At 41.0% G+C, this 24,822-nt stretch overlaps 1 protein-coding gene across 1 annotated transcript; it reads left to right on the plus strand.

The window, feature by feature from the left end:
• The first annotated feature begins 375 nt into the window (after positions 1–375).
• chrd (chordin) lies at positions 376–24,647 on the plus strand. The gene is made up of 21 exons (XM_058079880.1): positions 376–644; positions 3,558–3,661; positions 3,748–3,874; positions 5,506–5,658; positions 7,042–7,159; positions 7,230–7,317; positions 9,157–9,298; positions 9,517–9,654; positions 10,429–10,514; positions 13,050–13,197; positions 14,643–14,749; positions 16,443–16,722; positions 16,815–17,056; positions 17,170–17,283; positions 18,955–19,146; positions 19,238–19,331; positions 20,701–20,757; positions 20,851–20,954; positions 21,232–21,495; positions 22,861–22,954; positions 23,843–24,647. The coding sequence occupies exons 1-21, from the start codon at positions 503–505 to the stop codon at positions 23,905–23,907; spliced, it is 2,859 nt and encodes a 952-aa protein (XP_057935863.1). The 5' UTR covers positions 376–502; the 3' UTR covers positions 23,908–24,647.
• Positions 24,648–24,822: the final 175 nt, after the last annotated feature.

A 24,822-nucleotide genomic window follows, 5' to 3' on the forward strand; every position in this document is an offset into this window, starting at 1 on the left:
AAAAATACGGAAAAGGAGTAACGCCCCCCATTTTTTAAACATGTCATGAAAAATATTGTATTTATATTTTAGGACTCAAATTTAAAAATATGATAAATATTAACAAGAATAGTAGGAAATGCAAAAATGGCTGTTTTTTTGCATGAAAGCTTTATAATCCTGTCATTTTTCAGTATGGGAAAAGTTAGGATACCCCTGTCCTATGGTGGAAGAAAGGGCTCCAATTGGTCATCCAGTTTTGACCCGCCCCCACCTATCACCCGTCCCACCTCCAGTATCATCTCCCCCCTCCTCCCTCTGGAAGCTGCCAGGGAAGCAGGCTATAAAAGTGAGAGGTTCTGGTCCTCAGGACTCAGCTACTGCTTTCTTGAAAGGAACCAGAGACCGCTTGGACATATCAAGTCAATCTGTGAGGCTCGGCGACGTTTGCAAGGAGCACTGGGGGGAAAAAAAAGTACAGTTTTGAGGGGGAAAGAACATTCCAGCGTAGAGGACTTTGGGAATGCTGGCTCCATGTGTGCTATGGTCTGTGCTGTGCGCGCTCAGCTGTGTGAGCGTGTGCGTGGAGGCGGCCGCACGCCTCAAGTCTCACTCGCTTCCCATCCAGTCTGAGAGGGAACCTGCACCCTCCAAAGGCCTCGCAGGTAAGACTGAAATAACTGCCATAGTTCCTTTATGTGTATTTAAGTGAAATGCAATGCCATCAATTCCATTACATGCATGAATATAGGGCACTATTTGAAGTCATATCATATAATTATGCTCAAAACTGTTACTCCTGCAACAATAATTAGGGTGTTGTTTACATATTATCCGATATCGGTGCCAAATCGGTACTTGAAAATATTAAAAAATGGTCAAAAACAAATTTTCATAAATTTCACAGCAAAACCAGCAGCAATATACAACACAGGGAATGTGCAAAAAAATGTTTCACACTACTTTAAATGGGACCTGCACTTTTTATGTAATTTTGCCCATCATTCACAGCCCTTATCTGAAACATGAACACATAATTCTTTCCCTTTTCTGGACATTATAACATGAGGAAACATTTATACTTTCCAAAAACAATATTTCTGACGGAGTATCCCAACGCTTCATTTCATTAATGTTTCAAAAATCAACAAAATAAAGCAAAACACTGTAAGTATTACATGTTTTCATCAATGTACTTGTTCATGCATGATCGCAGCATGTTTATTTATGTTGTCTAAAATAGGTGTGTCCCTATCACATGTATTGTTAGCTAGCTCATATTAAGTAATTTTCTGGCATTATGATGCACAGAAAAGTGCAAGAAATATGTGTTTATGTTTCACATTTTTAAAAAGTGCACACACTGTTCTAATCGACTTAGTTCACTGATTCAGAATATAGAATTCTGGTGTCTGTGAATGCACCTCGACTTGTGTGTTTGGTGGGTAATGAAGAAGTGTTGCGTTGTCAGACGCATACAAGTTTGTTGGTACAAAGGGCCGCTGTTGGTGTGTTAAGGTCGGCAATAAAGTTGAAATGAGCATCAGGTGATGTGTGCGTCTGTGAGGATGCTACATTTATATTTATATCCGTTAAGGACGTGTTTCAGGGGGACTGAGTCTGAAATCATATAGCACCGAAATGAGGCAACGATACGGGCAAGTGCTAGCTGCAAGTGTTAACTGATGATAACACAGTGAGCGGCTTTAAATGCTGTATTAAATTAAAGTTTTTAATGTGCAACGCCAGCTAAATAGTTTTCATGGCACGTGTTGGCAGTTAAGTTCCACATGGCAGACATGTTTTTGTTTTGGAGGAGGACATTGTCCAAGACGTTAGGTAATGTAAGACACTACACAGCACGCAGAGGTTGCTCCGGGCTGCAATAGTAGCAGCTAAATGTGATTAGCTTTTGTGATTTATTGGCATAAGCTGATCACATGATCAGCTCATACTGATCAGTAGCCAATCAAAGGGAGCATCCCTATTTTTTATGTTTATACGTAACCGTTTTCACTTTTTTTACGTCACTTTTTATGATGTCACTTTTTATGATGTCACTTTTTCATAACATATATTTCACTATTTTAACTATTTTACGCTAATACATAACTTTTTTATGTTCATACATCTTTTTTTTTTGGTACATAACGTTTGTTTTTCTCCCAATGCTGCCACGGGTAGATGCCGTATTTCCACTTGTTTCCCCTTTACGGCTCACAATTGTTCCCCAATTCTGTTAAATACACAAAGGTGAAGTTTTATGGTATTTGTGTTGGGTGCTGGTGTGGAAAATCTCACTTTCGTTGTATTTAAGCTAAATATTCATTTACTTCATGAGGATGCCTCAGCTGGAAGTGGTTTGTTTAAGATTTATTGTTTTATTCACTAATTGCCGCCTTTTGTGGAGCTGTGTTTTCATGATTGTGTTGATGTGCAACCCAATATGCACGCTGCTGTTGTTGATTCCTTGTTTGTGATGTTGTTCCACCCAGACAAGACAAACAGCCTCGTTCTTTAACATGAACATGTACATCTATACCAGGGGTGGGCAAACTACGACTTCAACTTTTAACATACAAACCAGCAACATGACTTCCAAGTCGGATGTCTTATTTAGTAAAAAAAAATAAAAAAAATTAAATGACATAGTTTGATGTGGTCTGATGTTTAAAATGCTCCTGAAAAAAGGGACATGAGAACATACAGCTGATAGTATAACACTTCATAGATAAGGTAAAATTAGACAAATAATTCAAGGAAAATTATAAGCATTAAATAGTGTGTGTGTGTGTTAAATATATATTTGGCCCCCTCGGACAATTTTGTTAACTCAACGCGGCCCACGAGTCAAAATATTTGCCCACACCTTTGCCAATAAAATTTGTGGAGACACCCCCCCCCCCCCCCCCCCCAAAAGCCTCTCTGTTTTACACACAATGACATCCTCAAATGTAACTAGCCAGCCTGTACATGCATTACATCACAAGGATTTTTTTGGGGGGGATTCTATTTAAATGGTCTTAAAAAGACATTACTGACTGGAAAACCAAATGGCTCCAATTCACGCATCATTGCGACAAAGCCTGACAGACCCAAAACCCGTGAAGCATTCTGGGGGTTTCGGTCCACTCCAACATGCCTGGGCAGTGAGCTGTGCAGGATGTTGCTGGTTCACTGCAAAGTCAGATACTTTGGGCATTATGCATTTCTTACTCCAAAACAACAAAGTGGACTCCGGCTCAAAACCAGCCCTCTAATAATTCCAGTTTTATGGAAATGAACTCAAAGATCGAAATGCTGGCAACAGTAAAAGGCCACTTAAAAGTTTGCGCTTTTACTGTATCAATAAAGCAGTCAGTGTATGATGTAACCATGATTTTATGACACCACGTCTCCTTCAGGTTTATCAGGGTTTTTTTCTTGTGGTCTGTGGAATTTTGGTCCCTGTTTATTTGGATGCTGGACATGTTGATCCGGAGCATCCCAAACATTCAAATCAAATTGTTCAGTGTATAACCCTTTCTTTTAAATTGATCATGCTCACAACATCCTATTGTGCAATGTTGCTTTTCCAGGATGCTCATTTGGGGGTCGATTCTACTCTCTGGAGGACACGTGGCACCCAGATCTGGGGGAGCCCTTTGGTGTGATGCATTGCGTCCAGTGCTACTGTGAGCCTGTAAGTCCTAAATACCATGTTTCTTCTCCTCTTTGTGTCTATTTGGAATTAATACACAGAGATATTTAAATGGTGACGCTATGCAGCAAAAGAGTCGCCGTGGGAAGGTGTTTGGGAAGGTCAACTGCAAGAACATCAAGCAGGACTGTCCGGATCCAGACTGCGATGATCCCATTTTGCTGCCGGGACACTGCTGTAAGACCTGCCCAAAAGGTAATGGTAATGGTTTAATTTCATTTGAACATGCATCAGATTACAATTGAATGCATCACATAATCAATTCACAGTTCCACATGTCCAAAAGGAGTAGGAAGAAGCAAAGCTTATTAAATCCTACCCCTCCATCTGCTACTTTTACAATCAGTAACTGTTACATTTGTTCACTTCCTGTTTTCCTAATATACTTGAATTGGTTTTTTTTTAAATTTTTTGTCACGTACTGAAGTACAAGGTGATATGACCATACAATGACATAATGGGTACCATAGTAAGTGTCAATATAGTGATATATATAGCACATCATGACTGGTTCAAGACTCTTCATCCTTGTATTTAGCAAACATCAACTGCTTGTATTGTTTCTTGAATTGGCTCGTCGTTGTGCATTGTTTGAGTTCCTTACTCAATCCATTCCATAGTTTGATTCCACATACTGAAATGCTATGGCTTTTTAACGTAGTCCTAGCATATAAGTGTTTCAAATGTAGTTCTTCCCTGAGATCATATTTCTCCTATTGGATGACATTTTTTGGTAATTGGTTATTTTTAGCCTTATGCATTATTTTAGCTGTTTGAGGATGAACTATGTAAGCAAGTTTAAGTATTTGTGATTTTAGAAATAAGGAGTTAGTATGTTCTCTGTAGGCGGCATTATGAATTAGCCTAACTGACTTTTTTTGCAGTACATTTAGCGAGTGAAGATTGCTTTTTCTTAAAAAAAACGTCCTTAACAGTCATGTATAAACAGCAAATTGATTCAGTGACCTGTTAATGAACTGTTCAATCTAGCTGGGTCTTCTAGACACCATTGGACAGACACAATCCCCCCCCCATTGCCCAATTAGACTGTGTGGGGTTCTTATTTAGCAGATTGGTTGTTTTTTCTGCGTTGTGTGTCTGGTAATGTAATGGAAAGGAAAGGTAAAGCATTGCAACCTCCTTTGGCGGAACAACACTGGGCTCTGTGTGTGTGTGTGTGTGTGTGTGTGTGTGTGTGTGTGTGTGTGTGAAAACTAGGACAGGGCCACGACTGTATGTGTGTGTGTTGCGGTTCTGTTTTAAGGAGTTGAGTGTGTTTGTCTTAGCTTTGGCTGGAAATGCAGATTGTGTGTTTGTGTAGGTGATGGAAAATGGTGCACCTGACGGTACAGTACTCGCGCTGACACGACCCAGAAGCCCACAAGTGTAAAGCGTTGAGGAAGGGTGTGTGTGACACCGAGAAAGAAAGCAGAGAATCCATTTGGCCTCTTGAAAAAACAATCATGGAGGCACACATTGTAGGAAAATTAAAGCCAATGTTAGGTTTTGTCTCTCAGCATCATGTCGTGTTCACCTCTTGTCTTCATTAACATTAAAGAGTAATGACTCCGAAAAAAATCGTTTTAGCTGTTGACGAGTCATATACCAAAATACTCATCAACCTCTTGTTTAGCATACCGTGCTTCCTCTTTGTCCGCTCGTGTTTGCATGTTTCATACTCAAATGCAAATTTAGGAGCAAACAATGTTGTCGTCTCATCTGTGCACCAGACGTTGGGACTGTATTACAGGATATGCTTTGAAGAGTTTGTTCGAGCCCATCCACAGTTGTTTAAAGTACTGAATTAGGTTCTTTTCTATGTGCAGGTGAAGAGGACAAGAAACATATCGACACGTCACTGGACGGATTTGAGTATTTCCACGAAAAGGGCAAAGGGAAGGAGGATGACCTTCACAAATCTTACAACGACAGATCCTACCTGAGCTCAGAGGACATGGGCCCTGGAGAGAGCCGCACTGGTGAGAACACCCGCATGAAAACTAGCATAAAAAACACTGCTGGGATGTTAGGATGCAAAGATGATGAAAATGTCCTGGTTTTCATTGTTTTCATGAAGTTGAGTCAGATTATTTTTGTTATTATATATTTGACTGTGCACGGCGCTCGAGTGGTTAGGGCGCAGACCTCACAGCTAGGAGACCAGGGTTCAATTCCACCCTTGGCTATCTCTGTGTGGAGTTTGCATGTTCTCCCCGTGCATGCGTGGGTTTTCTCCGGGTACTCCGGTTTCCTCCCACATTCCAAAAACATGCTAGGTTAATTGGCGACTCCAAATTGTCCATAGGTATGAATGTGAGTGTGAATGGTTGTTTGTCTATATGTGCCCTGTGATTGGCTGGCCACCAGTCCAGGGCGATATGGACGTTAACATGTATCATGATATTTTTTAAGTGTCACGATATGACACTTGTATGAAAAAAATACAAACTTTACACCATATAATGAATCCACTTGTCTGAAATTATAAGCACGTTTATTCATTGGTAACAAACTGGCTAACTTTTCTAATGGGATGTCAGGGGTGTTCTGTCTGTGGAGAATCTAAGACGACCTGCATTCAAAATAAACACGCTTCTCATATTTTTTTTTCACATCTCCATCAGACATTGTAAATAAAACGTTCCTTACATTAAATAATTAAAACACAATTTAAATTAATTTAAAAAATAATCAACTGATTAATCTGTTCCCCGCCTCCCGCCCAGCTGGGATAGGCTCCAGCACCCCCCGCGACCCTCGGTAGAAAGCGGTAGAAAATGAATGAATGAATAGTTGACTGTTACGGCTGTACGATGGACGAGTGGTTAGTGTGCAGGCCTCACAGCTTGGAGACCTCGGCCATCTCTGTGTGGCGTTTGCATGTTCTCCCCGTGCATGCTTGGGTTTTTTCCGGGTATTCCGGTTTCCTCCCACATTCCAAAAACATGCTAGGTTAATTGGCGACTCCAAATTGTCCATATGTGAGTGTGAATGGTTGTTTGTCTATATGTGCCCTGTGATTGGCTGGCCACCAGTCCAGGGTGTACCCCGCCTCTTGCCCGAAGACAGCTGTGATAGGCTCCAGCACCCCCGCGACCCTCGTGAGGATAAGCGGTAGAAAATGAATGAATGAACAATGGACTATTACATATCTAGAGTGCTGTAATAACGTTAAAAATCATTCTTAGAAGGTCATAACCAGGTTCTGTGTACTCTAACTATGAAAATATTCCATTTATAAATAAGAAATTCACTAATCACAGTCTGGAACCAATTAACCAAAAAATTGGAGTATTATTGCCAGTGAAAATATGGTCAAAAATATGGTATTGAACATTGTGAGCCTCTCTCTCTTCCTGCAGACTTTGTAGCCCTGCTGACAGGAGTGACAGAATCATGGCTGCCCGGCACCAGTGGCGTCGCCAGAGCTCGTTTCTCTCTGACCCGAACCAGCTTGGCCTTCTCCATCACATACCAAAAGTAAACAGTCGCTAAGAACAAGCACAACAACTAATTTCACTTCTCTAATGAGAATCTGCTGTTCTTACAGAATGACCCGCCCCGGTGTAATCATCTTCTCGGGTTCAGATGGTGCCTCTGCTTTTGAGTACAAAGTCCCCAAAGGACAATCGGACATGGTAAGACTTCATGTGGAGAGAGGAAGTCATCTTGCATCTGTTAGTGGTGTTTTTTTATGATGTGTGCATGCTTGTGTGAGAGAGATGTATGCAACGACTCTGCGGCTGTGGCTGCCATAACTCAAGCTGCGGCATGCACGCACACAGCGACACTGTCTCTAAACATTCGCCGCTCTCGTCGCAATCAACAATCACTCACTCGCGCACAGAAAATGGAACATCTCAGGAAGTTGCCTCAAGTGTGCAACATTGAGTCACATCGCCGGGGCAGAAAGTGTCCTCATAAATCCGTCATCGGTTCTATAGTACCCTTGCATGGACGTCCGTATACTCCCCGATGTCTGAAGCTATCACTACATATCACTTCCTGTCAAAATACACATATCTCCACATTCCTTTTCAGGATGAACACATAGCGCTGTGAGTCAGGAGCCTCTTAAACACAGGTCACAGAAATTGGCCTATTATTAGTTTTAGATAAATGTCAGTGTCAAACACCAGGCAGGCCGTAGAGAAAACACTCCGGCACATTAAAGGAATGAGAGGGGATGAGGGAGTTCGCCGGGGCAGAACATTTGGGAAGGAGAGAATTTTTCACACGTTACATCATCGCCTAGCAAGGGGACAAACACCATTGCTAATTAGAGCGTAGATTACTCCTGAACGGTTGAGTTATGAGGTTCCGTCACGAGGCCACTTTTCTTCACTTGCAACCTGGGGTTGAAAGAAAAGTCACTGGTTTCTACCATATTTTTCGGACTGGAAGTTGACATTTTTTGTCAAAGGTTGCCTGCCCCTCTACAGTGACTTGGGGAGGGAAGCTCCAGGCCAATTAAATGATTGGCAATTCGGTCGGGCAATTCCCGACCTACCTTTTGAGTGTTAAGTTGCTGTGTGATGATTTTAATGTTTCCTTCTAAGATGATACCATGAATCAGACTGTTGTATAGAGTAATGACCTCCAAGATTAATGACCTAGTAGATTACTCCTGAACGGTTGAGTTATGAGGTTCCATCACAAGGCCACTTTTCTTCACTTGCAACCTGGGGTTGAAAGAAAAGTCACTGGTTTCTACCATATTTTTCGGACTGAAAGTTGACATTTTTTGTCATAGGTTGGCTGGTCCTGGCCCTCTACAAGTCAGGAGTGACTTGTGGGGGGAAGCTCCAGGCCAACGAAATGATTCCCGACCTACCTTCTGAGTGTTAAGTTGCTGTGTGATGATTTTAATGTTTCCTTCTAAGATGATACCATTAATCAGACTGTTGTATTGAGTAATGACCTCCTAGATTAATGACCTAGTAGATTACTCCTGAACGGTTGAGTTATGAGGTTCCGTCACGAGGCCACTTTTCTTCACTTGCAACCTGGGGTTGAAAGAAAAGTCACAAGTTTCTACCATATTTTTCAGACTGGAAGTTTACATTTTTTGTCATAGTTTGGCTGGTCCAGAAGGAAGTTCCCACTGGTGGACAGAGGCAGCTGAATGAATCATTGCAGCGCCGTGGCAACCAGGCCAATGAAATGATTCCCTACCTACCTTTTGAGTGTTAAGTTGCTGTGTGATGATTTTAATGTTTCCTTCTAAGATGATACCATGAGTCAGACTGTTGTATTGAGTCATGATTTCTGGTGATTTCCGATGGCTTGGTAATCTTGTGAGTTTTTTCATAGCTTCTATCCTGTTCCTGAAGGACTTGTATGCTTAGATATGTACAAATTTAGTTATGTTTATTTATATTGTTTTTATATTATTATTAAATATTATTATTTATATTTTATTTTATTTATATGTATATTTATTTATTTATATTTATTTATGTTTTATGTTTGAATAGATCTGTGGTGTGTGGAAAAACTTGGCAAAGCCTCTCCTGCGTCAGCTGCAGAACGAGCAGATGCGCATCAGCATGAGCACCACAACGAGCCGACAAGAGGAAGTGGAAGGGAAGATCATCAAACACAGGGCTTTGTTTGCTGGTGAGCTTTCGAAGGATGTGTTTGCATTTTAAACATTTGCTATAACGTTATATATACTTGCACAATCCAATGCTAGGGTTTTTACACCAAAAGCACCCATCTCAGTATATTCTCAGTCATCCAAATAACAGTCATCGGCACAAGACACTGATTGTCCAATCATAACGATAATTACTCCACAATCTCTGTTGGATAACATGCATGTGTGTCGTGAACAGAGACATTCAGCTCTACGCTGACATCGGAGGAGGAGAACGCGGCCATGGGAGGCATCGCCATGTTGACGCTGAGTGACACCGAGAATAACCTTCACTTCATTCTCATCCTTCAAGGCCTCGTCAAACACAAAGACAAAGGTAGAGTTGAAGAGAAGTCACTCACACTGCACGATATGAGATATGAGGGATAAATAAAATAACAGTAATGCACAGATTAAATACTAGGAGTGTCACTAGGTTCTGAGGACAGGGGGGTTTAGCCCCCTGGAGATGCACAGGATATGAATGATAAATGAAAATATAACTTTTGGACAGATTTAGTAGAGATACTCAATTGTTTTAGGCCACCATTAAATTTACAGTACACACAAGTTTCAAGTACACACAATCTACACTGCAAAAATGCTGCTCAAGCTCTGCAACCATTCTGTCCAGTGGACAGTGATCAATTATATAATTATCATTATATTATTAATTAGCCTATTATTATTACTACTATCATCATTATTCTTCTTTTGATTATTACAACTACTACTGGTAGTAGTAGTTGGCTAGTATTAGCCTGCTTATTGGCTTGCTTATTAGCCTGATTTTATTAGCCTGATAGCCTGAAATGTGTCATTTTTTTTAAATCTATAAACATTTTTTAATCTATGACAAAAAAAATCAAAAATCAAAAAAAAAATTTCAAAAAATCAATAAAAAATATAAAATTATTTAGGGGGGCTTAAGAACATTTTAGGGGGATGGAAGCCCCCCTAAACCCCCCCTAGCTGACACTGAAGCTGAAGCCCCCCTAAAATAGGCCTAATGACACCACTGTTAAATACTATAAATAAATGGAACAGTAATGAAACAATAGACCAACACCTTACTTTTTGTTGTATTTTATTTTGGCTTCCTTTTCCACAGAGCCGCTGGTTCTGGTTCCCATCCGAGTCCAACTGGTTTACAGACAACACATCCTGAGAGAGATACGAGCCAACGTCACATCTCATGTAAGCATTAAACAAAAACATCTGAATAATTGAGTAAATAAACAGTATTGTCAAAATATTAACAAAAGTGAATACAAACAACTTTTTTTTTCTTCACAAAAATGATATGTGCGTTCTTGTTTAGCTAGTGATCTGTTTTTTTTTACTGCTTTTCAACCAACATTAGTAATAATGAGCTTCCAGTCTCAGCTTTCAAATGGAGGAGTTGGAGCAGAGCAGCAGTCCTCAAACATAACCCCCCCTCCGTCCCTCCATTTCCCTTGGAGACGGATGTGGTTCAATCACCACATTGTCGTTGTTCTTGTCGCCATCTCTTGGATCTAAGATAACTACTCTGAGTCATGATAAGAAAACTGGATGGAAGAGTGGAAAACAGGAAAGGAGGGAAAGTGTGTTTTTGTGACATGGAGGATGGACGGCATCCACACTTCTCACACGTCAGTGGTTAGTGGATTGTGGTCTGAGATGGATGGATGGAGAGAGGAAAGGGGCGGGGAGTGGGGTTGATGAAAGGACGGCCTGGTTTTAATTTCGCCAGGAATGGCGTGAAGGACCGACGCATCTCTTTCAGGCCCGGCGGTGAGCGTGACCATGTGAAAAGTTTCAGCTCAGTTTGTGGTCGCATGACTTTTTTTTTTTTTGTAGGTGTGTCCTTGAGCTCCTGCCATAACCCCAAACGGTTGACTCACAGCGAATCAAGCTGAGTAACCAAAAACACGTTCCACATCATCCTCTCTTCTTCTTAGATGTGGATTGAAAAAGTGTGAAAGCATGCCAGTCATTTCTGGTGTAACTGATATCACAGACGACATCATTGGGGCTCGAGCACTGCAAAAGCCCTATTGTAATTGTAATGTTTATTATTATTATTATTCTCCCAAAATGATCGCAATTTTGAGGGCCTTAACGTGCCCGAAAACTCACCAAATTTGGCGAGCGCATCAGGTCTGGCGAAAAATTTGATATTTTATGGGTTTCAAATATAATGTTCCAAAATTGACTCTCTAGCGCCACCTTGAAATTTTAATTATTATTATTCTTCTTCTCCCAAAATGATCGCGATTTTGAGGGCCTTAACATGCCCGAAAACTCACCAAATTTGGCGAGCGCATCAGGTCTGGCGAAAAATTTGATATTTTATGGGTTTCAAATATAATATTCCAAAATTGACTCTCTAGCGCCACCTTGAAATTTTAATTATTATCATTATTATTATTCCAAAATGATTGCGATTTTGAGGGCCTTAACATGCCCGAAAACTCACCAAATTTGGCGAGCGCATCAGGTCTGGCGAAAAATGTGATATTTTATGGGTTTCAAATATAATGTTCCAAAATTGACTCTCTAGCGCCACCTTGAAATTTAAAAAAAAATTAGCCCCCGCTACCAGTTTCACCGATCATCACGAAACTTGGTGGAGACGTCTATCATGACAGGATGCACAAAAAAGTCTCAAGAACTCATATTGCAAAACCAACAGGAAGTCGGCCATTTTGATGGCGTCGGCGATTTTCGGGCCAGAAGTAAGCGCCACAAGTACCTTCCGCACGGTCCGATCGTTGCAAATTTTTTTATGGAAGTTTGGGGCGTCAGACGGGATGTGACCACATAGCTGCCTTGTCACCGGTGTCGCCCCCTCCTGGTAGAAAATTGTAAGTCCCGTAACTCCCTTACGACTTATTCGATCACCCTGGTTTTTTGTACGACGTGTCCGCGAGCCCATCTGCTTGCGCGCGTAACCCTGACAGCGCAACAGGGTGCTCGAGCCCGCTCATCACTGCTTGCAGTTTTAATATTTTTATTGCATCCATTCAGTCCGTTCTCTGCATAGATTTATTCTGATGTGTATCTACGCTGAGGTGACGTTCTGAGGTCATAAAAGACCTTTCACCATTTCCACCGATACGCCATCTTTGTGGAGCGTAGTCAGTCTGCTAGGAATTAAAGTCAGCATGAAACTGCAACACAAGCTGTATTTTCTAAGGCGCTGTTTTATGTGAGTCCTGGGATGCGTTTAACACAGTCATTTGTGTCCGGAATGATTTCTGAAGTCTTGATGCACATGTGGCTTGAGAACCTCTCCGCAGGAGACTTTACTATCGACTCACTGTTTTTCTTGGCATTGCTGTCCTGAGCTCATCTTTGTCAAAGCTAAACGTAACTGGAAAGGTGATTTTTTAGTTGGAAACAGATCACTTGCTTTGTGTTTCTAGAGATCAGGAGGTGTAACAGTTTGTACAAAAAGCGGAAACTGGGCAAGACCTTTCACCCATTTTGCCTTCAAGTGCTGGTGAATGTGAATGAATTTTAGGTGGTGGTCGTTGGCATGAACTGGCAGCCATGTTACAGCTGTATGTACCAGTAACGTTGTGTGACCAAGGAGGGAATTAATAATGGGTTCACTCCGCCTTTAAGCGCTTTGGGTACCTTGATGTAAAATCAAATCCATGAAAGTCTGTTGACATTTGATGACTATTTCATCTGTTTGTCGAACTGGCGTATTCACTTCGAGCCGACTGTCCTCGATCTGTGCAGGATCCAGACTTTGCAGAGGTGCTGACGGACATGAACAGTCGTGAACTATTCTGGCTGTCTCGTGGCCAACTGGAGATTGCAGTGCAAACGGAAGGTCAAAATCCCCATCGCATCTCCGGATTCATTAGTGGCAGAAAATCATGTGACAGTAAGTACCGCAACTCTAATCTGCTAACTAACATTGAGGTTTTGCAATAAAAGTGAAAACTCACAAGATTACCAAGCTATCAGAAATCACAGGAGGCCATTACTCAATATAACAGTCTGACTCATGGTGTCATCTTAGAAACAAACAATAAAATCATCACACAGCAACTTAACGCTCAAAAGGTAGGTAGGAAAAAGTTGTAAATGATATTAGATTCAGCTCCAGATCACTACCCTTCTCTCTTCAATATGCCTCACGTACAAATAAGGCATGAATTAAAATTAAAAATTGCACAAAATTAGAGAACAATATTTTATATACCACCCTCGGCCATTTCTGTGTGGAGTTTGCATGTTCTCCCCATGCATGCGTGTTTTTTTTCCGGGTACTCCGGTTTCCTCCCACATTCCAAAAACATGCTAGGTTAATTGGCAACTCCAAATTGTCCATAGGTATGAATGTGAGTGTGAATGGTTGTTTGTCTATATGTGCCCTGTGATTGGCTGGCAACCAGTCCAGGGTGTACCCCGCCTCTCGCCCAAAGACAGCTGGAATAGGCTCCAGAACCCCCGCGACCCTTGTGAGGAAAAGCAGTAGAAAATTAATGAATGAATATTTTATATATAATATACCATAGAGGGAGCAACTAAAATACTGTTTGATGTTACTGAAAAGAAAAATAACAAGTCAGACATGAGTTATATATTACATATTTAAGTGTATTTTTGACTTGCTGCAAACCACCCAGTTGGAGCTTAAGTGTACTCAGCCGTCCTAAAGACTGATAGCTAACTCCCACTCCCACACACATGCACACGCTTATGCCTAAAGTTGGCTTGCAGGCTCAGAGGGTCACAGTCTGCTGGACCTGACAGTCCGTGTCAGTTGTTCCAGCGTGGTGATGTAATGCATGGAGAATTTCAACCCAACACGGTGCTTTAAATCTCACCCCTGTCACCCCCCCCACCCGCCCCCATCTAGTCAGTCATAATTCAGTTTCTGGTGTTGTTTTGTGTGTTTTTTTTTTCTACTTTTTTCTGCCCCTTTTTTTGTCTTTTTCATATTGTTATTCCCCTCTGCTTCCCATTTCACTCAATCCTTTTAATCCTAGCCCATTCAGTAAGGGTTACCTCATACCAAGATTTTACCTTGGGTGGGTTTTTCTTCACGTACCATATTACAAGGTCATATGGCCCTGGAGTATGTCACATAAAATCACATGGCCAGACATTTCTAGTCCATTTGAATATGTCCCTTCATTGACTTTGAGTATGAGTTAATGTATCGGCCCCTCCTCTTTCCCCTCAGCTAAGCAGCAGCAAATTTGACATAATCATTTCCTCATTTTGCACACTGTCTGATCTAACGGTGGTTAAAAGAGTGTTGCTCTGCGAAGGAATGTGTTTTAACATCACTTCATCAAAGTTGTGTTGTGTGTGACTCAGCCATCCAGAGTGTGATGTCCAGTGGTGATGCATTAACTCCTGGGAAGACAGGAGGCACAGGCTCCGCTGTCTTTAACCTCCATGATAATGGTACACTGGATTATCAGGTATGGATTTGTCTCATTTCATTTCTTCTTCTTTTTTATCACGTTTAATTCCAGATTCTTAATCAGAAATCACTCCACACTCTTTATTGCTCTCTGGTTCTACCATATCTTACTTATTGTGTGGAAATATGGGGTAATAACTATAAAAGCAATCTTCACTCGCTAAATGTACTGCAAAAAAGGTCAGTAAGGATAATTCATAATGCCGCCGACAGAGAACATACTAACTTCTTATTTCTAAAATCACAAATACTTAAACTTGCTGATATAGTTAATCTTCAAACAGCTAAAATAATGCACAAGGCTAAAAATAACCAATTAGCTAAAAATGTCATCCAATACTTCTCTACAAGAGAGGAAAAATATGATCTCAGGGAAGAACTACATTTGAAACACTTCTATGCTAGGACTACGTTAAAAAGCCTTAGCATTTCAGTATGTGGAATCAAACTATGGAATGGATTGAGTAAGGAACTCAAACAATGCACAACGATGAGCCAATTCAAGAAACAATACAAGCAGTTGATGTTTGCTAAATACAAGGATGAAGAGTCTTGAACCAGTCATGATGTGCTATATATATCACTATATTGACACTTACTATGGTACCCATTATGTCATTGGATGGTCATATCACCTCGTACGTGACAAAAATAATTTATTTTTTTTAAAACTATATTAGGAAAGCAGGAAGTGAACAAATGTAACAGTTACTGATTGTAAAAGTACCAGATGGAGGGGTAGGATTTAATAAGCTTTGCTTCTTCCTACTCCTCTTGGACATGTGGAACTGTGAACTGATTATGTGATGCATTCAATTGTAATCTGATGCATGTTCAAATGAAATTAAACCATTACCATTACCAGATATCAGTCAGTACCACATTTAAGTCGCATTAGTCATAAAATGTGTCTATATATACTATAGGTGGCATTTAGCGGTATTTATCAAGGAGCTATTATCACAGCAAGACATTTTTAGGATTGTCATTGCGTCAATTGCTCCTAACAATATTAAATTCACAAAAGGAGGAAAAAAAGCCAACAGTTTACACCAGGGGTCAGCAACCCGCGGCTCCAGAGCCGCATGTGGCTCTCCAGCCTCTTTGTTGCGGCTCCCTTTGCAATGCTTGAATATTTTTTAGCACCCGTGTGGTGAAAATGCACGTCTTTGTTATGAGTTTACAAAAATCCAACTTTGTGTGAGACCATGAATGCATCCTGACTGAGTTCTGACTGGTGACTGAATGAGCAGACAGGATGCTATCCAGTTCTCTCTGACAGGTTAACATGAAGGGAAATGAGTAATACTTTGAGTTATTTGAGTTATTAATTATTATTAATGAGTTATTTGACGATTCTAAAAAATAAATTAGAGCTCATTTAAAAACAAAAGTTTATCTCCAGTACTAGCAAGAGTACTCCAACTCGTCTTTTTTTTCCCCTCCAATGTTGTTTTAAACATACAACGTTTTGCGGCTCCAGGCTATTTTTCTTTAGTGGGCAAGTGGGTGAAATGGCTCTTTTCATAGTAAAGGTTGCCGACCCCTGGTTTACACCAACGACAACACGGCTAAAGTTACAGAAGATGAAATAAGTGTATGGATACAGTCAAACTTACCTATTTAACAAATGTAAACAAACCACCAAATTTACCTTTAATATGGAAATAAAACATCTACTCTCCCTTCAGGTTCAGGTCGCGGGTCTCACCAGTGACGTGGTCGGCCTCACTATTGAGTTGAAGCCACGGCGACGAAACAAGCGCTCAGTATTGTACGACTTGACACCTGAGTACAACAAAGCCGCGGGAAGGGCGGTCGGCAGCTGGAGTCGCCTTGAGGCCCGAAATATCCACATGCTTTTGCAGAATGAACTCTTCATCAATGTGGCGACAACTCACAACCAAGAGGGAGAGCTGAGGGGTCAGATCAAGGCGCTGCCCTACAGCGGCCTGGAGGCTCCAAGGCATGGTATGGATCATCGGAAAAGGACTTGCTGAGCACAGTAGAATCAGTTCCACTCGATCCAATCATCTCACTGAATTGATGTCCGTCTCTTCCAGAGTTGCCCACCCCTCTGGCAGGCCACTTTGTGTCCCCTCCAATTAGAACCGGCGCTTCCGGCCACGCTTGGGTGTCTGTGGACAAATTTTGTCACCTGCATTACGAGATTGTTGTGGCGGGCCTCAGTAGGAACGATGACCTCACTGTGAATGCCCACCTCCAAGGCCTGGCTGAGATTGGAGAGCTGGATGACAGCAGCGCCAGTCACAAGACACTGCTGACTGGATTTTATGGATCGCAGGTACCGCAACGCACACATTGAAAGAGTAACGCAGCACTGGGCCCACATTCCATAAACGCTCCGAGTCAGAATACACTCTCAATCAGTTTGAACCCTCCTCTCGTCTCCTCCAGGCTCAGGGAGTGTTGAAGGACATCAGCGTTGAATTACTGCAGCACTTGGACCAAGGAACAGCCTTCATCCAAGTCAGCACCAAGCTCAACCCAAGAGGAGAGATCCGCGGACGGGTATGTAAAAACAACCTAAGTATTTATTGGTTGATGTTGGGAATGTTTAGTGGCAGTTTTCGGATCATTCCTTTTTTTCAGGATTTTTTTTGGTATTTTACCCTTGGTAAAAAATAACATTGTAACTGCCCTCTATAAAATTCCTTTTTTGTTGATATGTTTTATTAAAGAAACTAATGTTAGTTAAATAGTGTGCCATCTTTAAGCTTGATTTACATTTTCAATTTGGAGCTGTTGATAAATAGAAATATGTGTAATTATGTACTGTCATTTCAATAAAATACAGTAAAAATGGGCATGTTTTCACATAGCGAATGGTGATTAATCATGATCAATTAATTTGTAACCGATGAATCTGATTAGAAATTTTAATCTTGCGACAGTCCTAATTGTAATATTAAAAATATAAATACATAAGTGAAACTGATGTATATATTAAATAATGATACAATAAATAATGTATATATTTAAATAATATTACTTTATAATATTATTATTATTATATTAAATAATATATCTATTTTCTAGATCATATATCTAGTTTTCGGATCATTCCTTTTTTTTGAGGAATTTTTTGGTTTTTTACCCTTGGTAAAAAATAACATTGTAACTCTCTATAAAATTTATTTTGTGTTGATATGTTTTATTACAGAAACTAATGTTAGGTAAATAGTGTGCCATTTTTTTTTACAAATTTATATTTTTTGATAGTCCTAATTGTAATATTTAAATTATAAATACATAAGTGAAACCAATGTATATATTAAATAATAATACAATAAATAATGTACATATTTAAATAATATTACTTTATAATGTTATTATTATTATATTATATTAAATAATATATATATGACTCTTACAGCTTTGCAATTACTTACAATATTTGTTTTACAGTTGTGTATAAAGTGTATACCTTAATTATGAGAATATGATTGATAAAAATAATATTGATAATGCATCTATTTTATGATTACAAGCGTAACTACAGGAATTTGACCTCACCCATGCAACAGCTCTCCTAAAAGTGTTTTATTATTGCAAAACTGCTAGCACAAGCTTGTCCCTGACGGTGTTGGAGCACATATTCACTTAATTCACAATTCACAATAATTATTAACACCTCTCTTTATGATACAGTGAAGGCCGACACAGCAAAAATAAACATTTAAAATAAACAATAAAAATGATTGGGCAGGTTTAACTAATGAATCACGGGTCGAGGTTTCGTTTGAACAATATTTCCATATTTTCTCTGTCAACAATAGTCCACAGTCGAGCGAGACATGGTAGTACTCTGTGGCTTCTTAATGCGTCTTGTATGATAGCTCACTTAGCGCTCACCAGTCCACAAAAAAACACACTTTCACAGGTGGCGGGTGTTGCCTTGCTGTGGGCAAGTGTGTTTATAGGGCAGCACACACACACACACACACACACACATATATATATATGCCAATGCACATTTGACTACAACCCTACTGGCAGCTCCAGTTAATAAGCAAAACATACGAGTCCAGCAGTTAGCAACAGGTCCAACACATAAACAGCCATCTGTGAGCATGGACGCTCTGCTTCCGAACAACCTAGCTTCCAGTCAAATGTGGCGAATAAACTACTAATATCTCATCCTCCTTTTCCCATCTTCTGTAAAAAAAAAACAACATCCAGGTGCATGTGCCCAACAACTGCGAGTTTGGAACCAAGGGTGGAGTACATGAAGCTGAATTTGATGACTTTTTCGTAAAAGATCCCGAAGAGCTGAAGAAAGACCCTCACACCTGCTTCTTCGAGAACCAGTACCATGCTCACGGATCTCGCTGGACTCCCAACTATGACAAGTGTTTCTCCTGCAGCTGCCAGGTAAAGTTCAAGAACCACAATAAAATGTGACTTGACTAAATTGTGTGAGTTCATTACTCAGGAAATCCGATTTATTTTTGTTTCTTTGCAGAAGCGAACTGTTATCTGTGATCCGGTAATCTGCCCGGTTTTGACCTGCACCGCAACCATCCAGCCTGACGACAAATGCTGCCCGGTCTGTGAAGGTGAGCTCCTTTGTGTATTCCATAAACACTGGACACTGGACACTGGAACATGTACCCTACTCCAAATTTTTAAAAACACACTACATTCATTCATTCATTTTCTACCGCTTATCCTCATGAGGGTCGCAGGCATGCTGGAGCCTATCCCAGCTGTCTTCAGACTTGGACTGGTGTCCAGCCAATCACAGGGCACATATAGACAAACAACCATTCACACTCACATTCATACCTATGGACAATTTGGGGTCGCCAATTAACCTAGCATGTTTTTGGAATGTGGGAGGAAACCGGAGTACCCGGAGAAAACCCACACATGCACGGGGAGAACATGCAAACTCCACACAGAGATGGCCGAGGGTGGAATTGAACTCGGGTCTTCTAGCTGTGAGGCCTGCACGTTAACCTCCTAGAAAACAATTAGAAAATGGTAATGGTTTTATTTCATTTGAACATGCATCAAATTACCTATAATTCTCCTCTTGGCTGGGCATACCCAGGAAACCTCACCAGGAAACATTAATGAGGGATCTGAACTAGATCCATGAGGTACCTCAACTGGATCTTCTCGATATGAAGGTGAAGAGCCCCTCCCGGACAACTGAGCTCCTCAGCCCCTCTCTTAGGGGTGTGTCCGTCGATCTGCCTGCCGATCTCAGGCTGCAACCCTCCCTCACTCATGAACAAGACCCCGAGATACTTGAACTTTACCTGGGGCAAAACCTCACTCCCAAGCTGATGCAAACCAAACTGTCCCAGTAAACCCTAGAGGTCACAGCTTGATGAGGCCATAGGACCACATCATCTGCCAACAGCAGACATGAGATTCTAAGGACCCCAGAATGGACCGGCTCCACTTACTACTGGTAAAGTGAACCAGGCTCCTGCTCTTACAAGGACCGAATGGAATGTGCACCACCAACCCGTACCCTCGGAGCATCCCCCCCTCAGGACACTGCGAGGACCATGGTTGAATGCCTTGTGGGTCGGTTGGGCTGAACCCCCATTCAGGCTCCAGTACCTCAGGCTCCAGTACCCTTGCAAGGGGTGTAGAGCAGGTCCAGTGTTCCATCACCAGGATCTAAAAATATGTTTGCTTGTTTTAAGGGGGGGGGGGGGGGTTGCACGGTGGTCGTGTGGTTAGCGCGCAGACCTGCTGTGCCTTGATAAGACTCACAGGTCAATTCATCTATTAACTGATCAGTTTGTAACTTTATTCATTCATTCATTTTCTACCGCTTTTTCCTCACGAGGGTCGCGGGGGTGCTGGAGCCTATCCCAGCTGTCTTTGGGCGAGAGGCGGGGTACACCCTGGACTGGTGGCCAGCCCAGTTTGTAACTTAACATTTCTTATGTCTGAATTCCCACACAGAGAGAAAGGATCCAAAGGACATAAAAGCTTCAGAAAAAGTGGATGAAAATCCTGAAGGTAAGCATTTTGTATTATTATTATATATTTAATATCTGCTTCCTAGTACAGATGGATACAATATCGTTTTTCTCGTTTCATCCCGTCGGTTAGGTTGCTACTTTGAGGGAGACCAGAAGATGCACGCTCCAGGAACGACATGGCATCCTTTTGTACCTCCCTTTGGTTACATTAAATGTGCAGTGTGCACTTGCAAGGTACACACACACACACACACACCAGCACTCACATCTGCTTTCACTTGCGGAGACCCCCTAATGGGTCATTTAACTTGCATTAGCCCATTAGAAACTGGCGCAAAAAAGTCATTTTTTTGTGCAGGATGTGGAAATACTAAAAACTATGATTTGCAATTTTCTTAAAGGAGCATAGCAGATCTGAATGGATGCTCAGTAACTGCTACGACCATCTGGGAATGTCATATTCGATTATTAAAAATGTTTTCGGCTTCTAAATTCCCTGTTCTTTTCTCAGGGTTCCACCGGTGAGGTACACTGTGAGAAGGTGACATGTCCAGTGTTAACCTGCAGCCATCCTGTCCGACGTAATCCCTCGGACTGCTGTAAGGAGTGCCCGGAAGAAGAGAAGACCCCGGGTGGCCTGGAGCACAGCGACATGATGCAGGCAGATGGACCCAGACACTGCAAATTTGGCAAGAACTTTTACCAGAACAGCGACAACTGGCATCCGTGGGTACCGCTTGTGGGGGAGATGAAGTGCATCAACTGTTGGTGTGATGTAAGTACCGTCAGAGCGATGCGGTCACACTGTGGGTTGTCTATGTATGACTTTCCATTTCTATGACGGCCATTTTGGTGTAAGTTGGAGGAGGAAGTAGTAATTGTGAAAGTACTACACTGCTGAGTTATCACTAGCCACGTTTACATAGACCTAAATATTCCAATTCCATTCGGGTTATTTGCTCAAACAGAAAGAATGTAACCTTTGTATACACCTCATTCTGAAGGAAAAGAGCCAATCCGAATGAATATATAATCGGATTCACAGGGGTGGAATATTCCTTTCCCCAATCTGATTGAGGTATCTTGTACCCGCTCAAACGGAAAGTTGTCAGGGTGCGTTCTTCTTCGTGGTGTTTTTCTTCTTTCTGTTTATTGGCGGTTGGCAAGCAGCTTTCGTGTGCATTACCGCCATCTAAAAACTATACTTTGGGCTAAAGGTTTAAAAACCAGTCTTGATGCGTGCAGTCTTGATAGTGTGTGCAAAGCTAATCTACTAAGGCAGGGGTGGGCAAACTACAGCCCGGGGGCCACATCCAGCCCGCCAAGTGTTTGAATACGGCCCGCCCTTTCTTTCCAAAGTATTTCATTTAAACTTAACATACAACCTGGCATCAACCTTTTGATGGTTTAAGTAGCTGTTATATCAATTTCATAATTTGATGTGGTCTGCTGTTTACAAAGTGCTCAAAAAAAGGGACACAACACACACACTTTTACAGATACAATACTTCCAGGTGGACTGTTACGTGTAAAATATATAGTCGGTCCCCCCCATAAATTTTGTTAAAGCAATACGGACCTCGAATCAAAATATTTGCCAACTCTTGTACTAAGGGGATGCAACAAGGATTGTGCCTGTCAAATGTGCAAAATAACATTGGTTACATATTTTGTGTGCTTGCCTTCAGAAGCATGAGTATGCAGAATACTGTAGGTTCCGTTCATTCATTCATTTTCTACCGCTTTTCCTTTGCTGAAGCCTATCCAGCTGTCTTTGGGCGAGAGGCGGGGTACAACCTGGACTGGTCGCCAACCAGTCACAGGGCACATATAGACAAACAACCATTCACATTCACACTCACATTCATACCTATGGACAATTTGGAGTCGCCAATTAACCTAGCATGTTTTTGGAATGTGGGAGGAAACCGGAGTACCCGGAGAAAACCCACGCATGCACGGGGAGAACATGCAAACTCCACACAGAGATGGCCGAGGGTGGGTTTGAACTCGGGTCTCCTAGCTGTGAGGTCTGCGCGCTAACCACTCATCCGCCGTGCAGCCTGCTTTAATTTCATCAAAGGCAAAAAATCTCCATTTCTGTTATTGACACCAACACGTCTCTCTGCTATTTCCACAGCACGGTGTGACCAAATGTCAACGAAAGCAATGTCCAATACTGACATGTTCCAACATCACACGCAGGGAAGGCTCGTGCTGTCCTGACTGTCTCGGTAAGGAATGAATACTTTCTATAGTTCCGTCAGTTGAACACTGTTCACTCTCAGGAAACTGCTGACCCCGAGCTTTTGGTAGAGAATATACCATATTTTTTGGACTATAAGTCGCTCCGGAGTATAAATCGCACAAGGCCAAAACTTCATAATTAGTTAAAAAACTGGAGTATAAGTCGCATTTTGGTAATGGTAATGGTTTTATTTCATTTGAACATGCATCAGATTACAATTGAATGCATCACATAATCAGTTCACAGTTCCACATGTCCAAAAGGAGTAGGAAGAAGCAAAGCTTATTAAATCCTACCCCTCCATCTGGTACTTTTACAATCAGTAACTGTTACATTTGTTCACTTGCTGCTTTCCTAATATAATTTGTGTATTTTTTTATTTTATGTTTGATTTTAATTTTATTATTGATGATAATAGATATTATTGACATTATTGATAATTTAATTTAATTTAATTTAATTTAATTTAATTTAATTTAATTTAATTTAATTTAATTTAATTTAATTTAATTTAATTTAATTTAATTTAATTTAATTTAATTTAATTTAATTTAATTTAAAAAAACAGACATTACGTCTAACAATAAAAGAATAAAGAACATGCTGAATAGGTGTAAGATATGCTAACACAATGCTTATTCAGCTACACAAAAAATAAACATACACAGAAAAGGTGTCCAGTGTTTATGTAACATAAACAGTTTTTTCATCTATAAGTCGCTCTGGAGTATAAGTCGCAGGAACAGCCAACCTATGAAAAAAACTGTGACTTATAGTCCGGAAAATGAAGTATATTTAATAATATCTGTAATTAATAATCAGTGTTGGTATGACATCCAAAATCTGACTTGGATTTGTTGTTTTTTTCCCACAGATTCCAGAGAGAACGATGACCTTGCGATGAAGCCTTCAGACAAATGGCTAAACTGGAGACACTGACGTGACCAAAAAAAAAAAACAACCCAGTGACGACTTGTGCAAAGACCACCTTCCTAATCCAGATAAACCCAGAATTTACACCCTGGGTCCCCACCCTCCCACCCACCGTGTCGTCAGCTTCAGGATTGTAAAGTCCAAAGATGGACGAATCAGAGACATTTATCTAAGGGATGCTGAATGAAGGGATGGACCAATAAGACTCTCTAAACCTGCCGACTTTTCCTTCTTGGAATTATTTTTTTTTGCTTTTTTTCCCTCTCAGCAGCTTCCTTGAACGGAAGTGTTTCCTTGTGTGAAATCCAGTTGAATGTCTCCTTTTTGGAGTAGAGGCACAGCTACGGTACCGTAGCAGTACAACGTGGCCAATGTACGTTTGAATGTGTGAATATGCGCGAGTCGGTATGTGTGCTTGTTGTGTTAATGAGTCGAGAGTATAACACACGGACAGGACAGTAAACTCACTGGGTGGCGATTGCAGCCAAAACATTCTTGTCCCCATGGAGCATATTTCCTCTCAAGCGAACCAGTCCAAATATGAATTCTTTTGGCAGCATGGAGGTGAGAAAGGCTCCATTTGCTATGAAACCTGAGCTTTGCCTCCTGTTAATGCCATTCTTTCACGGCTCCTATTCCGTCGCCCGTATGTTTTGAATTAAGTAATATTGTACAATTTAAAAAAAAATTTTGATTGTGGTTGATGAAGCTGGTTTGTATTTCTATTTATTGTCGTGGAGGAAAAATAAAACAATGTTTCTATAAAAGCAAAGTCTGTTCATTTATTTTTTATTTTCTTAATCCAGAACAGGGTCTGCATGGCGGTCGAGTGGTTAGTGCGCAGACCTCACAGCCTCACAAGTTCAATCCCACCCTCGGCCATCTCTGTGTGGCCAAGGTACTTCTCTGGGTACTCTCCGG

This window comes from Doryrhamphus excisus, chromosome 8 (genome assembly GCF_030265055.1).
Source record: "Doryrhamphus excisus isolate RoL2022-K1 chromosome 8, RoL_Dexc_1.0, whole genome shotgun sequence".
Classification (NCBI taxonomy): Eukaryota; Metazoa; Chordata; class Actinopteri; order Syngnathiformes; family Syngnathidae; genus Doryrhamphus; species Doryrhamphus excisus.